At 45.7% G+C, this 21838-nt stretch overlaps 1 protein-coding gene across 1 annotated transcript in view; it reads left to right on the forward strand.

The window, feature by feature from the left end:
* LOC310631684 (acyl-CoA (8-3)-desaturase-like) overlaps positions 1-21838 on the forward strand; it is a gene marked incomplete at both ends in the record, with an annotated part of 53595 nt that overhangs the window by 17908 nt on the left and 13849 nt on the right. Inside the window, 5 exons of the mRNA XM_083348340.1 lie at positions 640-837; positions 5775-5876; positions 9606-9734; positions 9869-9929; positions 16431-16504. Coding sequence (XP_083204466.1) covers positions 640-837; positions 5775-5876; positions 9606-9734; positions 9869-9929; positions 16431-16504 — 564 coding nt within the window. The remainder of the gene's footprint in view (positions 1-639; positions 838-5774; positions 5877-9605; positions 9735-9868; positions 9930-16430; positions 16505-21838) is intronic.

Raw genomic sequence — 21838 nt, forward strand, 5'->3', positions numbered from 1 at the left:
GCTATATCAATTTGTCATAAAATTATTTTATTTAACACATTTTATGATTTTATCACTGTATTTATTTCTCTGTGTGTGTCAGTTTCTCCATTACAGGTAGACCTCGGCTTATGACTACAACTAAGCCCAAATTTTCTGTTGCTAAGCTATATAATTGTTAAGTAAATTTTGCTCCATTTTACAATCTTTCTTGCCACGGTTGTTAAGTTTATCACTGCAGTTGTTAAATTAGTAACATGGTTGTTAAATGAATCTGATTTTGCTTGTCAGAAAGTTGCAAAAAGTGATCACATGAACCCAGGACATTGCAACCATCATAAATATGAGCCAGTTGCCACGTTTCTGAATTTTGATCATATGATCAAGTGGGATGCTGCAACAATCATAAGTATGAAAAATGGTCATAAGTAACTTTGAATGGTCATTAATTGAATGATGAATGATGATCCATATGTCCCCAAAGTGGGTAGTAAATTGTCTAGCAGTTTCCTCTTAATTCCTCTATAAAAAGTTTGGCAGGAAAAGGATGGCAATTCCAAACCAAGAGTTTTTTATGTTAACTGTTGAGGCCACTGGCTAGCTATGCAGTATTCATAGAGTCAAAATACCTGTAAATTTGTTGCGTTTTTCCCCCCATAGAAATTATTAGTAGAAGATTTTCGGGAGCTGGTGTCCACTGTTGAAAAGATGGGACTCTTCAAGCCAAACCAATTGTTCTTTTTCCTGACCCTTCTGCACATTTTACTGCTGGATGCTGCTGGCTGGTTTGTGTTGTGGTATTTTGGGACATCTATAACACCTTTTCTTCTTGCGACACTTTGTTTGACCCTTGCACAGGTAATTTGCTTGATTTTATTTTTAGACAAAATTAAATTTATTTTTAGACAAAATTAAATTTCCCATTAGATAGGATTCCTACAGCACCTTTTAACTAAATTAAAATAAAATAATTTCTCTGTAAGGAAAATAACACCTATTCAGTTGTTATGAGCCTTCAGAATTTTGCTCTAAACTGTTTGGAATAACGAAGGTTGAGCAATTAAGCAATTCAGTTAGCGAAAAAACTACTTTTATTTTGCCCAACAAATAATTCTGCCAACAATTTTATTTTATTCAAAAGGTTAAAATACAAAATAAAAAAATAGTGACAAAACTAAACAAACATTGAAAAAATGTTTTTTTAAAAAGGATAAAAACACATATTATGGTTAAACACTGACAAAACTATTTCAGCAATAATAGCTTCCCCCACTTGCAAAGCAGGTCCAAAATTTATAAGCTTGTAAATCTATTTGCAACCCAATTGACCTGTCATACCTTACATATATGAAAGAAAAAATAGTAAACAGGTTAAGCAATAGTAAAATTAATGTTCAAAGCACTCTATTAACAGTTTATTGTTGTAATTTACTCATAGAAAGTCTACACAGTTTCTTATTTACCATAAATTGCCCCAGTCATTATCTCTGAGCCCAGGATCAAATACCTTTCTTGGGTGAAACCGTTGCCTGGGTTTTTAACTGGGAACTTTCCCAACAATTGCATCTCATTTTCAAAGTTAATAATTGTAAATAATTCTGCAACATCCATTGTTGAATAATTCTCCTTGACAACACAACATTCTTCTTCCCAAGAAAGTCCAGTCCATCTTTCATCATATCCATTATCTCAGAATTTCTTATATTCCTATTCTTTTTTAATCTTTTCTGGCAATTCTATATTTTTCAAACCAAGCACTTTCTTTTTCACACACAGCAACAGATCAGATTCCAATTCCTCAAATTCGAAATCGGGTTCAGCTATTATTTCTTAATTGCTCAACCTTCGTTATTCCAAACAGTTTAGAGCAAAATTCTGAAGGCTCATAACAACTGAATAGGTGCACTTAGACTTATATACCACTTTGTAATGTAGTGGGTCCAACGCAAGGAAGAGATGCCAGCCGGAGTACGTGTTCAGTTCTTTATTGGGGGGGGTAGCGTACTGCCAGAACAAGGGCTACCTGGCCTCCTTAAATACCCAGCCAGGTAGGCGACCAGCCAATGGGGTTGGCCCTAGGTTTCCTGCCGAAACTAGGTTTCCCGCCAAAACTGTCCAGGCCAACGCCCCCTGGTGGCTGTTGCTATGCAGATGACTTGGATACATAACCCTCCTCCCCCCTTAGAGAAGAACCACATTACCACTGTATGCATGCACAACTATATACAATGTGCCGATACCCATTCAACTGCTGAAAGGTCACTTGCACACATAGTCCGCTAAATAGGCAGGTGTTCTGTGGGGCCTGGTGGACCGTCTGGGTGTGGCTTGGCCCTGGACTTGGACAGCCGGCTCGTGAAGCCTCTGTGCTGGGTTGAGCAGAGCTGGTTGCAGGAGGCCCTCCTCCTCTGGTTCTGGTTCTGAGTTGTTTCCGGTTGGGCTGACCTCCCCTGGGGTGTGGCTCTTCTGTTGGGCGTGTGTGGTGCACTCAGGAACCCTTCCTCTGAGCTGGTCGATGTGTCGCCTTATGTGTCTGTCCCCCTCCACCCCCACGATGTAAGAGAGGGGTCCAGTTTTCTCAACCACTGTCCCCGGAATCCATGGATGCCCTGCCCCGTAGTTCCTTGCCCAGACCAGGTCCCCCACATTGAGAACCCTGTGTGTTGATGATGCATCACATGCGACGCATATGGGCTTTGTCTCGATGAAGTGGGTTACTGTGGACTTATTCGACAGTAGTGCTTTTAAAGCCCTGAAGCTTTGGTCGTGGACGGAAGTCCAGTAACCTGTGAAGTGGCTCTGCAATGGTTGCCTTGTGTGGAAGGAATGCGTGATAGAAGTTAAGCAGGCCCAGGAATGCCTGTAGCTCCACCTTGTTCTTGGGTGTGGGTGCCAGTTTGATTTCCCTCACCTTGGACTCTGTGGGGTGGATTCCCTTGGCATCTACCCTGAATCCCAGAAATTCTGTGGACTGGACCCCTATGCTGCACTTCTCCCTCTTCAATTTGAGCCCAGCAGTGTGCAGCCTGGTTAGTACCTTCCTCAGCCTACCTGCCAGTTCCTCCATTGATCCTCCTGCGATCAGGACGTCATCAAAATAGGGACAAACCCCCGGGATGCCCCTGAGCATCTTCTCCATGATCTCCTGGAAAATGCCAGGAGCTACGCTGATCCCAAACTGTAGCCTATTCACCCTGAATGATCCCCTGTGAGTCACTATTGTCTGGGCATCAGCCGTTGCCCGGGTAACTGTGAGTTGCTGGTATGCCTGCGCAAGATCGAGCCTTGCAAATATGGCGCCGCCTTGGAGGGAAGCGAGAACGTGGCTGACCGTGGGGACCGGGTAAGCGTGCGGGTTTAGGGCGTGGTTCACCGAGCATTTGTAGTTGGCGCAGATCCTTACCTCCCCGTTGGGTTTGAGTGGGGTGACTATCGGGGTCTCCCATTCCCCCCCATCTACGGCTCTAAGATTCCTTGCGCCACCTGCTTATCCAGTTCGCACTCGATCTTGTGCTTGAGGGTGAAGGGAACTCGCCGCGGCCTGACCCTAACGGGGGGAACGTTCGGGTTTAGTTTGAATGAGATGGGGGGCCCTGTGTACCTGCCCAGCGTCCCATCAAAGACGTCTGAACTCTTTGCAGATGGCCTCGATGGATTCTCCCTGGATCCAGTGGATCCCGGAGACGGCGATTCCCAGGGCCTCAAACCAGTCTAGGCCGACTAGGCTGGCTCTCTGGCCCTCTATCACTACTACCTCCAGGTGCTCTTCGCGACTCTTAAACCCCACGGAAACAGTGGCCTCCCCCTTTACCTTGACCGGTGAGTTCTGGAAGTCGGTCAGGGCTAAATTTGAAGGCCATAATTTAATTTGCTGCTTGCTCCGGCCATTAATGTAGTTAAGGGTCTCGTCCGAAATGATGGAGACCGCGGATCCGGAGTCAAGCTCCATGCTGCAAGGAACGCCTTGCAAGCAGATTGTTAATCTAATTTTGGGTTTGAGCAGCCGGCGGCTACCCGTGTGGTGGATGGCCAGCCGGCTCTCAACATAGCCAATTCGCGTTTTGGTCAGGGCCCCAGTACCTTTGAACGGCGATTCCTCCTGTTGCAGCTTGTGGATCTCCTCTCAGGGGCGGCGGCTATGACAGACCACGGCTATGTGGCCTGTTTTCTTGCAGGCCCGACACGTGGCCGACCGGAACTTGCAGAGGATGCGCACGTGGTTTCCACCACACCCTGTGCACTTCTGCGGGTTGGTAGTGTTGCTAGAGGACCTGGGCTTGTCTGGGCGTCCGCCTCGATGGTCGGGGGTTGACCTCCGCTGGAGGAGGTCGATGCTCTGTCCGCCCTCGTCTGAGGTGACCTGCTGGTGGATGCTGGCTGCCAGGCCGCTGGGGTTGGCTTCCTGGACAGCCTGGACGGCCCCGCAGGCTGCCTCGTGGGCCAGGATGACGTCCTGGGCTACCTGGAGCGAAACCTCCTCCCTCTCAAACAGGTGCTCCTGCAGCCTCGTGTCCCGTAGGCCACAAACCAGCCTGTCTCGTAGCCGCTACTCCAAATTTGAGAACTTGCAGGCGACGGCAGCTTCTCGTAAGGCAGCGATGAAATCAGCCCAGGACTCGTCGGGCCACTGGTTCCTCCTCTCGAACTGGGCTCGGGCAGCCAGCTTGGATCTGCGGGGCCAGAAATTGGCATTCAGCTTAGCTACGAGGTCCCGGTATAATACGGTATCGATGGCCTCTGGAGCAAACAGGTTTGCGGCGACCTCGAGGAGTGCTGGTCCGTCTAGGCAGAGCAGGGCTGCCACTTTCGAGCCGTCTTCCAAGATTTGGTTAAATCTCATGTACAGCTCGACGTGCGACAGGTACCGGTCCCATTTCTCTGGGTGGCGGGTGTCAAACTCGCGGGGTTGCCCAGCTCGTGTCATTGTCCCGTCGGTCATTGCGGCGTGTGGGTGGCCGGGGGCGGTGGCTGGCAGTCGCGTTGGAAGGAAGGGAAGATTCCTCCTTCCTTCAGCGTGCGGTGCGCTTCCCAAGTGACTTCAGCTCCTTGTCGGCAGCAAATCCCACCTTCGTCGCCACTGTAATGTAGTGGGTCTGACACAAGGAAGAGACGCCAGCCGGAGTACGTGTTCAGCTCTTTATTGGGGGGGGTAGCGTATTGCCAGAACAAGGGCTACCTGGCCTCCTTAAATACCCAGCCAGGTAGGCGACCAGCCAATGGGGTTGGCCCTAGGTTTCTCACTGAAACTAGGTTTCCCACCAAAACTGTCCAGGCCAACGCCCCCTGGTGGCTGTTGCTATGCAGATGACTTGGATACATAACACACTTCACAGTGCTTTACAGCCTTCTCTAAGCTGTTTACATAGTCAGCATATTGCTCCCAACAATCTGGGTCCTCATTTTACCGCCCTCGGAAGCATGGAGTCAACCTTGAGCCGGTGGGAATTGAACTGCAAAACTGCTGGCAGCTGGCAATCAACAGAAGTAGCCTGCATTCTAACCACTGCGCCACCACGGCTCTTGATGGAACACAAATAGAAATACATCATAAAAAAGAACCATATCTTCCCACTGTCTATCACATTTCTGGAAGATGGTTTTATCTACAATTATATTGTAGAAAAGCTTTCCTGTGCACATCCTGTTTGGAATGTTTCTCTGTGTGGCTGCCCCTTTGACTGAATAAAAAAAATTCTAGAATGAAATTTTATTTTAGTTATCCTAGCTCCAACCCAGGAGATGTAGGAGTGAGACAAAAGATGGCCCTTCTGTTGTGTATCACCCTTTCTTTTTAGTCTCAAGCAGGCTGGCTGCAACATGATTTGGGACATCTTTCAGTCTTCAGCAATCCAAAATGGAACCACCTTTTTCATGAATTTGTGAATTGCCATTTAAAGGTAAGTAAGGTATATTATTCTTAGAATGTTCCACAGAATTGAAGGGAAGGAATAGGAAATATTTCAAATGTACCTGAAAAAATTTCATCAGTAAGTATCAAATGTGTTGTGTTATTTATAACAATGTGTCAAATGGGATTCCCATTTTCCATTCCCACTCAAAGAACATAGAAAGCTCTCTTACATTAAATCAAACTATTTGTTCATCTATCTCATTAATAACTACAGACCAAGAATGGAATTTCACTTGCAATAAACAATATGAATGTGCAAATTAACTGAGAGCCAATCCAAATTTAAGATCTGAAGGTGGCAAGACTTGATTCATATAGGACAGTGGTTCTCAACTTTCCTGGCTCCAGAGACTGGCATTGGCGGCCAGGGTGGGCGGGAGAGAGGGGATGGTTTCACATGTGCAAACTAATCCCTGCCATGCACAAAGAAAGCTTTGCAAGCTCGGCCGCCACTTACGTGGCCCAAACAGTCCGAAGTTCAGTACTAGTCCATGGCCTATGGCACGGGTCGGCAACCCACAGCTCTGGAGCCCCATGTGGCCTTCTACTGCAGCTCCCAGTCCTCCTCCACTATTTGCAGAGACAGAGACAGAAAGAGGCCATCTCGGCTGCGGACCTTTCGGACCTCCGTCTCCTTGCAGGTTCCAAACAACTGCTTTGTATCTCGCCGAGGTTCCTGGGCTGTAGCCAATATAGCTGCGATTGGAATACGCAGATAAATCAGCGTTACGCTGGCATTGAAGGCAACCAGAGGCAGCGGACGGAGCAGGCAGGCCTCACACCCAACGTCTAGCCTGGGAGCCGGGGCAGCTCCTTCGGACTAACAGACTGCCTGCTAGCTAAGCACTCGGAGCTGGCAGCCTAGCGAGCGAGTCTGACTGCATGCCGCGGCAGAGCTGCTGCCAAAAAGGCCACCCCCATTTCTCCTCTACCGCATGCAGCAGAGCCGCCTTCTGCTCCCTCCCCAGCCTGCTTGTCTTTCCCTCGCTCCCCCTCACCCAGGTCTCGCTTCTTCGGCAGCGCCTCCGCCCAGCAGGGCTCCTCCATCTCCTGCATTCGGGACACCACTGCCTCGTGCGCAGGAGCTGAGCGAGAGAGCATGTGAGGCCGTCCCAGGAAGGGCAAGCGGCAGAGGAGAAATGGGGGTGGCCTTTGTGGCAGCAGCTCCGCCACAGCATGCAGTCAGACTGCTCGCCAGGCTGCCAGCTCCGAGTACTTAGCTAGCAGGCAGTCTGTTAGTCCGAAGGAGCTGCCCCGGCTCCCAGGCTAGATGTTTTGAGTGAGCCCTGCCTGCTCCGTCCGTTGCCTCCGCTTGCCTTCAATGCCAGCGTAACGCTGATTTATCTGCGTATTCCGATCGCAGCTATTTTGGCTACATCCCGGTGACCTCGGCGAGATACAAAGCAGTTGGTTGGAACCTGCAAGTAGACGGAGGTCCAGAAGGTCTGCAGCCTTAAAGCCCCCCCCCTCCCCCAAGAGAGAGGGGGAGAGAGAGAAGCGCAAGTGCCTCTCTCTCCCTCCCTCCCTCCCTCCCTCCCCCCCCCTCTCTTTCTCTCTCTCACACACACACACACACACAAACACACTGGCTGGGGGAAGAGGACTGGCAGACCAAGGGCAGGAGACAAGCGCCCAGTGGAGACCCACCGTATAAGAATATTCATAGTATGTCAGCTGTGGTGGGATGCTGGAGATGCAGTGGGTGTCTTAAGGTAGCTCTGTTCATTTGTCCCATTCTGTTCAGGCTGGTTCCTCTACCTCTTGATCCCCACAAGATAGAAAAACTTGAGTGTGTGGGCCTGTGTGGGCACTTGGACTGGATTAATGAATGAATGGGCAGAAAGAGAGAGAGGGAGAAGGAGGGAGGGAGAGAAAGAGAGTGAGGGAGAGGGAGAATATGAATATATGTGGTTGTCCTTACTGGACCTATAGTAAAGAACGTTTAATGGAATATTTTGATTTTTTTAATTAAGAGAATAGATATGGGGATAATTATGCTGTATTTAAAGATGGTAGATCAGCTACTAAAATTGTTTTTACCTCTTGGGATGAAGGAGAAAGGTTTTTTTTTTCCTCCTGTCCTTTTCTTTTTTTTTCCTGCAATTTTTTCTTTTCTATTTTTCTATTTGTAGTTTTTATAGTTTGCACCAGCTTTTTATTTCCTAAATACGAGGACTCAAATAGACATTGAGTATTTTATCTGAAAGTAACCTTCGACCCAGCGTCTTTTTTAGTTCAAATGTTTTTGTTGCATGCAGAAATAAAAATTTGTTTTCTTTGTAGCAGTTCATTGATTTCATAAATGCAACACACTATATTTTTTTATACATAGCATAAAGGTTAAAAAAAACTATATATGCAGTGTTATCTTCATTTTAGATGTCAAAAGGGTTTTGTGGCTCCCAGTGTTTTCTGTGGGAAAAGGGTCCAAGTGGCTCTTGAGTGTTTAAGGTTGCCAACCCCTGGCCTATAGCCTATGTTTGATCAATTTTAATAACAAACTATTTGTAACCTATTTGCCAACACTGCTATTAAAACCTTTGTATCAACATTAGCAATGAAATCAGATGAGAATTAGCATACCAGGTGTTATCTTCACCTGCTTTTGCTACAACTGTAAGATAAGCCTGATTAAATCCCAGTGATAAAATTCCCTGATCAATAAGCCTGATTAAGTGCCAGTGATAACACCTTGATCAATAAGCCTGATTAAAGATAAATAAGGTAGGAAAATACAGGACACAAATCTAACAGCGACAGATATCTGCAGGTGAGTCAAAAAAGAATAATGATAAAATGGTGTGGAGGCAAGGAAGAGCAAGATTCATTAAAAGTGAGACAGAGCGGAATAAAGTTAGTCCTCGATTTTGTATTCTGTTTCTCCCCCCCCCAAACAAATATCTAAATACACAAACAGCAGAGCAGCACATCTTCCAGTGCTTTGATAAACAGGGTTTGAAAAGGTGACAAAATTTTTGCCACCTACTTAAAGTTAATATTAGAGAGCTCAGTACAGTACTCAAATTCCCCCGGGTTTGTCCATATATGCAATGAATGCTTGAGATTCTTCAAAGCAGGAAAGTGCATTTAATCTTCAAACTGTTTTTGAACCTCTCAAAGATAATTCAGAGTCAGCTGATTCAACCTCTCAAACTTATTTGAAAATCTGATTCAAAGGTTCAGTGGAATCTCCTCTATGTCATGGTTCCGACAGATGAAACCCTTCAAAAGAACTTTGAGGCATTATTTTCCTTAAAGAATCTCTTATTTGGGAAACAAAGTATCAGCACTACATAGGTGAACCCAAAAACTAAATTCCCCTCCCCTGGATACAAAGTGACAACATACAATTCCCACCCCCAATAAACAGTCATAAAGCACATTCCCCAATTAGCTTAAAGCACAGGCTTTCTCCCCAGCTCTCCAGCCCGCCTAAAGGTTAACAGCTCTGGACCCAGTTTGTCCTTGGGTTCCCACAGGTTTCGGATGCGAGCTAATTGAGCTCGCATCCGAAACCCCCCTCCCTGCACCAACTAATTCTAAGAGTAAGAAAAAGGGGAAAGAGAAAATGGCTGCATTTTCATCTGTTGTCAAAGCAAGAACATAGCAGTGTTGACACTCTATGTAGCCTCTTCAAAGCAGAATACTACTGTAGTAAATAGTCAAGTAATCTTTTAAAAGTGCCCCAATGCTTTCTTTCACTCTTCCTATACAGGGGCTGTCAGCTAATTGGTGGTCTTTGCACCATTCCCAGCATCATGCTAAACCCAACTGTTTTCAGAAGGACCCAGACGTTTCATTTCATCCCGTTATTTTGTCATTAGGGGAACCTCTTTCTTTGGAGGTAAGAAACAACAGATTTTACTGAACCCTGGCCTTTCAGATCAAAACAGAAACTATTTAGCCACTCCACTGTCAATGTTTCAGCCTTATCTAATAAAGGATATTTCTTTTTTCATGACTTTCTTTCTTTTACAGTTGGGTTTGCAGAAAAGGAAATACATGCCTTATAACTATCAGCACAAATATTTTTTCTTCAGTGAGTATCTGATTTTTCCCCCTACCTCTAGCTAACTGTAAATGAAGGGTTTTTTGTGTAAAAAAACAACTATCATAAAAAGTTATGGATCATCTTTGGACTCTATCTTTTCCACCATGAGTTCATGGACAGATTATATATGCATTCTACATAATGCCCAGCCCAGTGCAGATTAATAACAACTCTTATTAAGTATTAGTAATACGTGTCTATGGCAATTCTCAGCCATTCAGCTTTTTGGTGCTTTTTCAAGAGGCAACTGGACTTTGTTTTTCCCTGAAGACATTTTGCTTCTCACCCAAGAAGCTTTTTCCATTCTGACTGAATGGTGGAGAATGGAAGAATTTATATCCTTTGCAGTCTTATTAGTAATAAGATAAAGATAAAGAAGAGGAGGAGGGGAGAACAAGAGCAGTGGCAGCAACTGCAGAACATTGCAGAGGATAAGGAGGAATTCTTTTCTTTCTCAGAGCAAACAGACACCCCTGTACATTTAAGGTGGATGGAGGCATCCTGATTCTAAGTCCACGTCTTCAAAAGCAGGCTACGCCTAAACTGTGGAAAGAGAACCGGAGGGGCTACCGCACTTTCTCTTGCAACAGCTCAATTATTTGGTGCTCTATACTGTAAAGTAGTGGGTCTGACACAAGGAAGAGACGCCAGCCGGACTACAGGTTCAGCCCTTTATTGGGGAAGTCCCATGCTGAGGAACACGGGCTACCTTATATACCTGGCCAGTTAGGTGGCTAGCCAATGGGGTTGGCCCTAGCTTTCCCACCGGACACGAGGTTTCCCTGCCAACCGTCCAGGCCAACTCCCCCTAGTGTCCGCTGCTATGCAGGTGACCTGCACCTGGATACATAACACCCCTCCCCCCTTTGAGAAAAACCTCCCTTAACACTATACAACATAATCCAACTATATACAAGGATAACTATATACATATACAGCGAGTGCGTCCTTTGTCATCCTTACCATCCGTTCAGCTTGACCGTTAGTCGATGGGTGGAAGGGCGCGGACGTGGTGTGTCTTATCCAGTTTGCCTTCAGGAACGTCTGGAAATCAGTAGCGGTAATCTGAGGCCCGTTATTTGACACGTCGGGGAGGCCTTGTGTGGCAAAGAGCCCTGAGCACCTGGATTGTCCTTGCTGAGGTCATGTTGGTTACAGGGACTACCTCCAGTCACTTAGAGTGGCTGTGTACTACTAGCAGAAACAGCTGACCCTGGAAGGGCCCCGTGTAGTCAATGTGAATGCGGGACCAGGGTGTGTGTGTTGCCTCCCACTTGTGCACGGGGGCGTGAGGCATCTCTGGCCTGGATCTCTGGCATGTGTAACAGCCTTTGACCCATTCCTCAATGTCCTTGTCCAGCCCTGGCCACCAGAGGTAACTCCTAGCCAGTGCCTTCATCCTAACCACCCCCAGATGTCCTTCGTGCAAAGACTCCAGCACTCTGTCCCGAAATGCTGTGGGAATGATGACCCTGCTTCCCCATAGGAGGCAACCCCGGTGTGTGGAGGTTCGTGCCGTCTGATGAAGTACGCCTGGAATTCAGGTCCCGGGGACTTGTCCTGCCAGCCTGTGCAAACTCACGAGTGTACCCTACTCAGGATGTTGTCAGAGGCTGTTTTGGCTGCAATGTCCTTGGCATGTACTGGGCATTCTGGTAGTTCCTGCAGAGCCAGGACCTGTGTTGCTGCGGCTGGGTCTGGCTCTGTAGTGTCTGTGGGCAGTCTACTTAGGCCGTCTGCGTGGCCCATCTCCTTCCCTGGCTTGTGCACCAGCTTGCAATTGTATGCTGCAAAGAAGATGGACCACCAGAGCATTCTGGGAGAGAGTATCTGGAGGGTCTGTTTGTCCATTGTGAACAGGCCGAGCAGGTGTTTGTGGTCTCTATAAATTGTGAACTCCCTGCCATATAGGTAATTGTGGAACTTTTTGACCCCGGCAACTATTGCCAGAGCCTCCTTATCTATTTGTGCGTAGTTCCTCTCTGCTCCAGACAGCGTTCTAGAGTAGTAAGCGATTGGAATTTGGGCCCCATTAGGCTCAAGATGGCTTAGTACAGCACCCACACCGCAAGGGGAGGCATCGCACGTGATGCATATGGGCTTTGATTCTATAAAGTGTGTCAGTGTGGACTTGTCAGACAGTATTGCCTTTAAAGCTCTGAAGCTTTGGTCGTGGATAGGGGTCCAGGCCCATGCTGCCTTCTTGTCCAATAGCCTGTGTAGTGGTTCTGCGATGGCTGCCTTGTGGGGAAGGAATGTGTGGTAAAAATTGAGCAGGCCCAGGACTGCCTGCAGCTCTGCTTTGTTCTTTGGTGTGGGTGCCAGTTTGATAGCCCTTACCTTTGACTCAGTGGGGTGGATTCCCCTGGCATCTATCCTGAACCCCAGGAATTCTGTGGAAGGAACGCCAATGCTGCACTTTTCCCTCTTCAGTTTGAGGCCAGCAGCCCTCAGCCTTGCTATAACCTCCCTTAGCCTACCTGTCAGTTCCTCTGCTGATGCTCCTGCAATCAGGACGTCATCAAAATAGGGGCACACTCCTGGGATGCCCTTGAGGGTTTTTTCCATAATTTCCTGGAAAATGCCAGGAGCTACACTGATTCCAAACTGCAGCCTGTTTACCCTGAAAGCTCCCCTATGTGTTACTATAGTCTGTGCATCTGCCGTTGCCCTGGTGACCGTGAGCTGCTGGTACGCTTGCGCAAGATCCAGCTTTGCAAAGCTGGCACCGCCTTGGAGGGAAGCGAGAACATGGCTGACCGTGGGGACCGGGTTAGCGTGCGGGTTTAGGGTGCGGTTCACCGAGCACTTGTAGTCGGCGCAAATCCTCACCTCCCTGTTGGGCTTAAGTGGGGTAACTATTGGGGTTTCCTACTCCCCCCCATCTACGGGCTCTAAGATTCCCTGGCCTACCAGCTTGTCCAGTTCGCTCTCTATTTTGTGTTTGAGCACGAAGGGGACTCGCCGCGGCCTGACTCTAATGGGGGCGATGCTCGGGTTCAGCTTAATGGAGATAGGGGGCCCTGTGTACTTGCCCAGCTTCTCATCGAAGATGTCTGCAAATTCCTTGCAGACGGCCTAGATGGACTCTCCCTGGGTGTGGTGGATCCCTGTGACTACGATCCCCAGGGCCTCAAACCAGTCTAGGCCGACTAGGCTGGCTCTCCGGCCCTCTACCACTACTACCTCCAGATGCTCCACGCGACTCTTAAACCGCACCAAAAGGATGGCCTCCCCCTTTACCTTGACCGGGGCATTTTAAAAGTCGGTCAGGATTAAGTTTGAGGGCCGCAATTGAATCCGCTGCTTGCTCCGGCCGTTAATGTAGTTAAAAGTCTCATCAGAGATGATGGAGACCGCAGAGCCGAAGTCAAGCTCCATGTTACACGGAACGCCCTGCAAGCGGATTGTTAATTTAATTTTTTGTTTGAGCAGCCGGCAGCTACCAGTGTGGTGGATGGCCAGCCGGCTCTCAAAAAATCCAATTCATGATTGGGTTGGGGCCCCAGTACCTCTCGGCGGCGAGTCTTCTGGGCACAGCTCATGGATCTCTTCTCGGGGCCGGCGGCTACGACAGACCGTGGCTATGTGGCCTGTCTTCTTGCAGACCTGACATGTGGCCGACCAGAACTTGCAGTGTGTGCGCATGTGGTTTCCACTGCAGCCTGTGCACTTCTGTGAGCTGTTGGTCGGCTTGGGCTTGTCTGGACGTCGGTCTCATTGATTTTGGGCCGCTTTCCACTGGAGGAGGTCGACGCTCAGTTCGTCCTCCTCATCCTTGGCTGTGGTGACCTGGTGGTGGATGGCGCCCGCCTGGCTGCCGGATCTCTGTTCGGGGACGGCCTGGACAGCCCCGCAGGCTGCTTCGTGGGCCAGGATGGTGTCCTGGGCTTCCTGGAGCATCACTTCGGCCTTCGCGAACAGGCGTTGCTGCAGCCTCATGTTCCGTAGGCCACAAACCAGCCTGTAGCGTAGCGGTTCCTCCAGGTTCAAGAACTTGCAGGGGCTCGCAGCTTCCTGCAGGGCGGCGATGTACTCGGCCCCTGACTCGTCGGGTCGCTGGTCCCTCTTCTTGAACTGCGACCTCCAGGCCAGCACGGACATGCGAGGCCAGAAGTTGGCGTTCAGATGGGTGATGAGGTCCTGGTAGGAGACGGCTTCGATGGGCTCCGGGGAGAACAGGTTCGCAGCGACCTTGAGGAGGGCAGGGCCACCGAAACAAAGCAGGGCCGCCGCCTTCCAGCTGTCCTCCGAGATCTGGTTGAACCTCATGTATAGCTTGGCGTGCAACAGGTACCGGGACCACTTCTCCAGGTGGCGGGTGTCAAATTCGTGGGGTTGTCCGGTTCTTGCCATCGTTTCCCTGCCGGCTGCTGCGGTGGCTGGTATCGGTGCTCGGTTGCAGTGGCCGGGGCCGGTCGTAGGTTGCTCGCTGTGGCTGGGTTGCGGGTGCTGGCGGTCGCATTGAGGGGGGAGGAAAGATGCCTCTTTCCCTCCAGCACACGATGCGTTCCCCTAGTGACTTCAGCTCTTTCGTCGGCAGGATCCCACCTTCGTCACCACTGTAAAGTAGTGGGTCCGACGCAAGGAAGAGACGCCAGTTGAGTACAGGTTCAGCCCTTTATTGGGGAAGTCCCGTGCTAAGGAACATGGGCTACCTGGCCTCCTTATATACCTGGCCAGTTAGGCAGCTAGCCAATGGGGTTGGCTCTCTTGCAACAGCTCAATTATTTGGTGCTCTATACTGTAAAGTAGTGGGTCTGACACAAGGAAGAGACGCCAGCCGGAGTACAGGTTCAGCCCTTTATTGGGGAAGTCCCGTGCTGAGGAACACGGGCTACCTTATATACCTGGCCAGTTAGGTGGCTAGCCAATGGGGTTGGCCCTAGCTTTCCCACCGGACACGAGGTTTCCCTGCCAACCGTTGAGGCCAACTCCCCCTAGTGGCCGCTGCTTTGCAGGTGACCTGCACCTGGATACATAACATATACTATAGGCAGGACCATCCATAATCAAATTAGAGTGGGAGAAAATTGCCATGGAAGAGACTGGAAAATAATGCAAATAATGCTTGACCAGCAGTTGCTTTTCTTTTTGAAACTACTTTATTCATAAGAGCATCAATGGTGCCTGCTGGATCCCACCTCTGGCCCAACAAGTTCAGGAGGGCATTCTCACAATGACCTACCAAGGATAGCCACTGGTCTCCCTTCAGACAGGCAGACTGCCATCCAGGCTAATAGCCATTATTTGCATGACTTCCATGAATTGGTCCAACCCGTTTTTTGAAGCCAAACAAGCTAGTGGCCACCACCAATAACTGCTTACAGCAGTTCAGAGGGGACCTCTGTCATATGATTTTTTTTACCTGTCTCCAATTAAATTGACTCTTGAGTCTGAGTCTCAAGAACCACAAAAGCCCTGGACTCTGAACAAGTGGTTTCTGTTTTTTTAAAAAAAATATTTTCCTTTAAGGGTTAGGGAGATATTTTATTTTGAAAGAAACCCAAGATATAAAAGTGAAATGTGAAACTTAGAAGTTTATCTGTGTTTTTATATTGCCTCTACTTTATATTTTATTCTATTTTCTATATTGTTACATTAATTACAGTTATTATAATGACTACTATTATTATACTCTGTTATCAGACTCAATAGTAATATTACATAACAATGTTTTCTTCTTACAAACATTGTTCTCCCTTAAATTCCTCTCTCTGGAATTTCTCCTTTTTTTCTTCTCTGATTTTGGCCAGCAACTAGAGCACATTTTTCTTATTGTGCCTCTATGCTTCTTTTTTTCTGACTATTCACACACAAACATCTTTGTGTGTGAAGGAAAATCACCTTTTATTTAGCTGATTCCAATAGAAGAGAATGTTTTTAACTCAGGGTGGAACTATGGGATCCTTAGTGATCTCCGAGGTCAGTAGTTTTCTTGCAGACATTTCATTACCCAGCTAGGTAATATCATCAGTGCTAGAAGGTAGTGCAGTTTGCTCTCTTTATATATTCTAATAGTGGCTTGCCCTGTCTCTTGCTTTAGGTTTTATATTTTTGTAAGTTGCACAGAGCTGTGTTTTACAAGATGGGCAGCTGTGCCCTTTATAAATGAATGCATAAACTTAAAAGCGGGTCTCACTGGATTTACCAGGGCTTTCTTCTAAATAAACCTGAGTAGATTAAGGTAGTATTGTCCACTTATCACCAGGAATAATAAGAGATTTTTTTAACTCATTCAAGTGCATTTTAGTCAATTGGTTCTAATGGAGTCAACACAGTTTGAGTGGCACAATTCAGGCAGTGTCTGCCATGTACATGTTTTGGGATTTGATGTATGATGAGATTTCCCAAGTACAATTATAATGTTTCCAAAATGTTAAATACAATACATTTGATGAATGTGATTGATACTTCCTGTTTCTATATATCTCCTCTGTGTTTAAAAAGGACAAATAATGACTATATCCATCTTGTTTCCTTCTACAGCATTGCCACTGCTTATAATGCCAACTTTTCAAGTTTACTCATTGTACTTTATATTCCAGCGCAAACTCTGGAGGGTGAGTATACAAATAATCCATACCAAATATTAAAATACTGAGATTTCTTTCCCCCTCCCCATGGTAAGTTTCTAGGTTTAGAATTTTATTTCCTTAAGAGGGAATGAAAAAGCTAGACCATTTCAGAACCATATAAAAATTGGCAGAGGATATTGTTAATAGGAAAGTCAATGCCACCCAATTCTAAAGTGCTTCCAGATGAACTATTGCTGGCTATCAAAAGGCCTTTTATGAAGAAGACATTAAATTTTTGTATAAGGAAACAAACATGTAGAAGGCATAGGGAAAGTTGGAGGCATAGAGTTGGACAATGACATCGGTTGAACTAAGAATGTACAAGAATTACAATCCAGTTTTCTCAAGTAGTGATTTTGAGGGCTTTGATTCAGGAATTATTTATGGTGGCTTGAACACAAATGTAAAGTCATGGTTCATCTTTCTTTTTAAAAAAAGAACTATAGCAGGCATGTCAAACTCGCGACATCATGTGACATCGCGCAACGTATCGGAACTTTTTCTCATTGCCAAAAATGGGATGGGTGCGGTTTCTCTGTGATGCTCCGGCCCGCGGGCCGGCAGTTTGACACCCCTGATCTAGAGGGATTAGAAATCGGGTTGGACTTATTTTTTTTCTAATAGAGATGATGGCAAAAGAAACTTTTCCAGCCTTATTTGCCATGCACTATTGACAAGCATCCTAATTAAAAATGGATGAAATTTTGTGGGATAACCAAAGCTAAAAAAAATTGCTACATTTTTACCTGATATCACATAAACATGTCAGTGACTGAAAATAACAAGGGTGGAGGTTCATTCTCCGAGCTTGTGGGCTGGTTCCTGAATGTTTCATTAGCAGGCTAGGTAACATCTTCAGCAGAGTTTAGGGATGGCATTGTTGGTGTTCTTCTGCTTGTAAGGGTTTCAGGTGGTCAGTAGATCTTGTGATGGTGAGGTCATGTCAACTGAGGGTCACATCGCGGTCTTGTGATGGGTCAAGTGTGGTCACAAGTGAGGGTCTTCTGATGAGTCCTGTGATGGGGAGGTCACATCAGGTCAGAGTCATTGGTAGGTGAAGTGCTGGTTGGGGAGGGTCCATGGGTTGGTTGAAGGTCAGTGCTGTTGCTGGTTGGTTGTGCTGTTGATTTGAATTCTCAGGTGATCATTGGCTGGTTGTAGATTGATGTGTCTGTTGATGAAATTGTTTGTGTTGTGCCAGGCTTCGATAAACCCGCAAACGAGGGTGGTGGTAGCATGATCAATGATTCTTGTATTGCTCCAATCAAATTGGTGCTGTCTGGTGTCAATGTGAGTAGAGATTAGGGATTTGGGATCGTGGTGTTCATGGAGCCTGGTTTTTGATTGACATGATGTTTGTCTCACATAGAATCGGTTGCAATTGTTACAGTTGGTTTTTTAAGTTACATTATTTCTTTTTTTTCAGTTAATAAGTTTTTAATTGATTTTCCAATGTTACAATAGTATCTTTGAAAAGCAACATGGTGTCTGGGTTACAATAGTTCCATTTCGTACAAATACATATTATTACAAATCTCCAATTTGTTATAACCAGAATTTCCTCACTTTTTTCCTTTGATACATATTATCTCTTATCTAAATAAACATACTTCTTATTTTTATCCATCAGTTATTAAGTAGTTTTCTAACATTTATCAATACTTTAATATATTTTATATTTTAACATTCCATCTTTAAGACATCGAACACTTTTTACTTTTCCAGGTTTAATTTTGCATTGATATTAAAATTAAATGTTTGAAAGTTTTTCAATTTTATATTTCTAGGTGACCTCCCTTCCCTTTACACAATTCTAATACCTGGTGATATAAATACATATCTTATCTATTTCATTTCCATATCAACAAGTTGATAAAACAATATAATATTCCTGTTTTCATTATAATTTCCACATATTAAAAATTAGCCAAAAATTTCTCATTTCAACATTTAATACATCCTTTCATCGTTTCATATCACTACATCCAAGTATATTGATTACATTATATCATTCTTAACATATATACATCTTAATCAATTTCATTTAAACAGTTCAATATTTCGATTTAACAGTTAATATTCATACATCTGAGTTTGTTTTTATTTTTTTGTTTTTTTAATTAGCTAGTATTTTAATCTACTCATCAAAACAATCTCTCATAATCCAAGTACAATCCTGTCTATTTTAGTATTCCGTTTCAGGCCTTTTAGATATGTCCATTCTTCTTCAATCTTATTCTTGCTTTTTTCCTTTGCCATATGATTTTTTGCTTCTTTGCTTCAGGGTCATCAAAGAATTCTTGTATTATTATATCGTATTGAAGTGACCCTCCAGTCTTCCTTTTTGAAGGGTTGAGGGGTCTGATGAAAACACCAAATCCTCTTATTATTTTCATCTCTTGATATAGTTGTCCTGGACTATATAATTTTTCTTCCATTCATTTCTCATTTTTATCTTCAAATGTCTGTGCTTGTTGAGTAGTTAATTCTTCCATCAATGTATTTAATTGTTCAATTTCTTCTGTTGTGTTCTGTCCCAATAAATTATTAGTTGTAGTCAAAATTTGAGTTTGCTTCTCCAAGACGCTTTCTGGTTTTTTTCATCGCCGGCCGTAGACAGGAACTGATAAGTTTGGCAAGTTATTTTCATCATAGCATAGATTTGTTTTTCTATTTCTTCCATGGTGAAGTTTCACATCTGGTGTTGAAGGCTAGTCTTATCTTATTTTTCTAAGGAGTCAGCCAAATCTCTTCTCTCTGTGTGTTTTTTTTAAGAGTGTCTGATTGCAATTTCAATTTCAAGTTTGGCCACTGAGTGTCTCCCAAGCGCTTAGAGAGTTTCTTTTCTGTTTCTTTTAGGGAAGTATCTGTAAATCTCTTTCAATTATTTCTTCTATTTTGGAAGAACAGAGCCAAATTTTCAAATAAGAGTAGGAAGTAAGAAGTAAGTAGTCAAAAGCTTTTAGTCCACAAGTTATAAAGTTCTAATTGAGATCAATTTGTTTTTTTCAACATTTTTTTAAAAACGACCCTGGAGGCTAGATTGCCACTCTCTTGAAGGGAGAGTTGAAACTTCCCCCTCCCTCTCCACAGGGGGAAAGTACTTAGCAGCTTATTTAGGTGAAAGGAAGAAGATTGGAATATCAGAAAAGAATCTTACCAGTCTCTTCCATGCTGCTTTAATGTTGCCTGGTGGTAAGTGTGACTTCGGCTGTCTGCAGCCTAGTAACCAGCCATGTTGCTATGGCCAGTCTTTCGTCCGCCTGTTTGAAGGGAATGCAGGCACTAACGGGGGTTTGCAGCTCCCACGCATTTCTACAAAAGCCCCTTCTTGCTGGTCAGGGTGACTCTTCGGCCCTTTTAGGACCCTGCAGCGATGCAAAACTGGATGTGGAAGACGAGAGCCATCCTCCAGACGTCCATGTCGGGTGCTTTGGCAAACCAGAAGTCTTACATTATTTCTTTCATCCTTCTGTATCTTGTCTTTGGTTCTGGATAATTCCTGGCGGGGTGTGGCTGTGTGTTTGTGGGCTATTGCTATTTCTAGAGCAGGGCTTTTCAACCTTTTCACCCATTGTACCACTTTTAGGATATGGCAACATCTGAGTACCACCAGTCGCCTAGCAAGGTATAAAAACCTTGATGACCAAATAAAAAGGGGGGAAGTGATGAGGTACAGGTAGCCCTCAACCTACAACAGTTCGCTTAATGACTGTTTGAAGTTACAATGGCACTGAAAAAAGTGCTCCCAAGCCACAGCCGAGCAAGACACCTGCCTGCCTGCCCAGTGGCACTCTTCCTCCTGTCCAAGGTTTTCATTGTTGTGAGCATTTCTGTTGAGGATTGGCAGTGGGGGTGGGGTGGGGGGGGTGTTTGGTTTTTATTCCCCCCGTCTGCTGGGTGGTTGCAGCAGGTTTTGGTCACTTCACATGACCCTGGGACACTGTAACCGTTATAAATATGAATCAGTTGCCAAGCATCTGAATGTAAATCACAAGACCCTGGAGATGCTGCAACATTCCAGCTGATCAGCACTTCTTCTGGGCTCAGCACACACGCCAGGATCAGTGCCGAGCTCCAGCTGGAGCCTGGCGCTGATCCTGGTGCTTCCACTGAGCCCTGACAGCACTGCAGTTCCAGCCATCTCTCACTCAGGCTTGTGCGGTGCTGCCACCAGTTCAGCTCATTCCCCTCCCCCACTACCACTTTTCTAGGATGGTCATGTACCACCTGCCAGGTGCCAATGTACCACAGGTGGTACCCGTACCACTGGTTGAAAAGCCCTGTTCTAGAGGCTGGAGAATTCTGGCTGTCATTTCTGATACCCCCTTTATGTACAGTAGGGTTCGTTTTTGCGTGGTGGTTGGCTGTGTGGTGCATTGTGGTTTGGCTGCTGTGTGTCAGAATATGAAATTTTTTAGATAGCCGTTGCAGAGAAAGATGTCAGGCAGCCATTTCTCTTCTGCTTTTCTTAGTGTTGTGGTGCTGCAGTGTGTCCTGGCCCTTCTGAAAAGGGTCTAGACACAGCTTCTTTTGTGTGTAGTGGGGTGGTTGCTCAGATCCTCAGCTTCACAATTCCATCAACAGACACATCAATCTACCCTAACCCCTGAGAATTCAAACCAACCACACAACCAACCCGCAACATCACCAACCTCCAACCAACCAATGCAAGCCCCCCTCCAACCAGCACTTCACTTCCCAATGACCCTGACCTGATGTGACCTCCCCATCACAGGACCCTGACCTGATGTGAACCTGACCTGACATGACCTTAACATCACAAGAATTACTGACCACATGAAACCCTTATAAGCAGAAGAACACCAATCCTGACATCCCCTAAACTCTGCTGATGATGTTGCCTAGCCTGGTTCTTTAACCCACAAGCTTAAAGAATGAACCTCCACCCTCATCCCTCCATCCAAAGTACAGATAGTTGCCACTATTGAAAACTGAAAACAACATTTTTAATGAGCTCAAACAGATCCACATACACACCAACATTGGTGCTTACAACCACCCATTCTCTTGTATTGATAGTCACTATATAAAAAGATTGTTTTCCCTGATTAATTTTTAAAAATCCTTATAACAACATGCAAAGAAACCTCTCTCCTTTTCCATCATTTTCAGGAATGATGTGAGCTCAAAATATTGTACTTTAAAAAAAAAGCAAGCATACTCAATCTTGTCTGGTGAATTTTTCTATGGGTCTTTTCAATCTGTTAAATCTGTCAGTCCATTAAAAAAGCAGCCAGGGTAGAAAATGACTCTGTCTAAGAGGCAGTAAACAGAGCAGAGTTTCCTGAAGATACA

The sequence above is a fragment of the Vipera ursinii genome, assembly GCF_947247035.1.
Source record: "Vipera ursinii genome assembly, chromosome: 1".
NCBI classification, from domain to species: Eukaryota; Metazoa; Chordata; class Lepidosauria; order Squamata; family Viperidae; genus Vipera; species Vipera ursinii.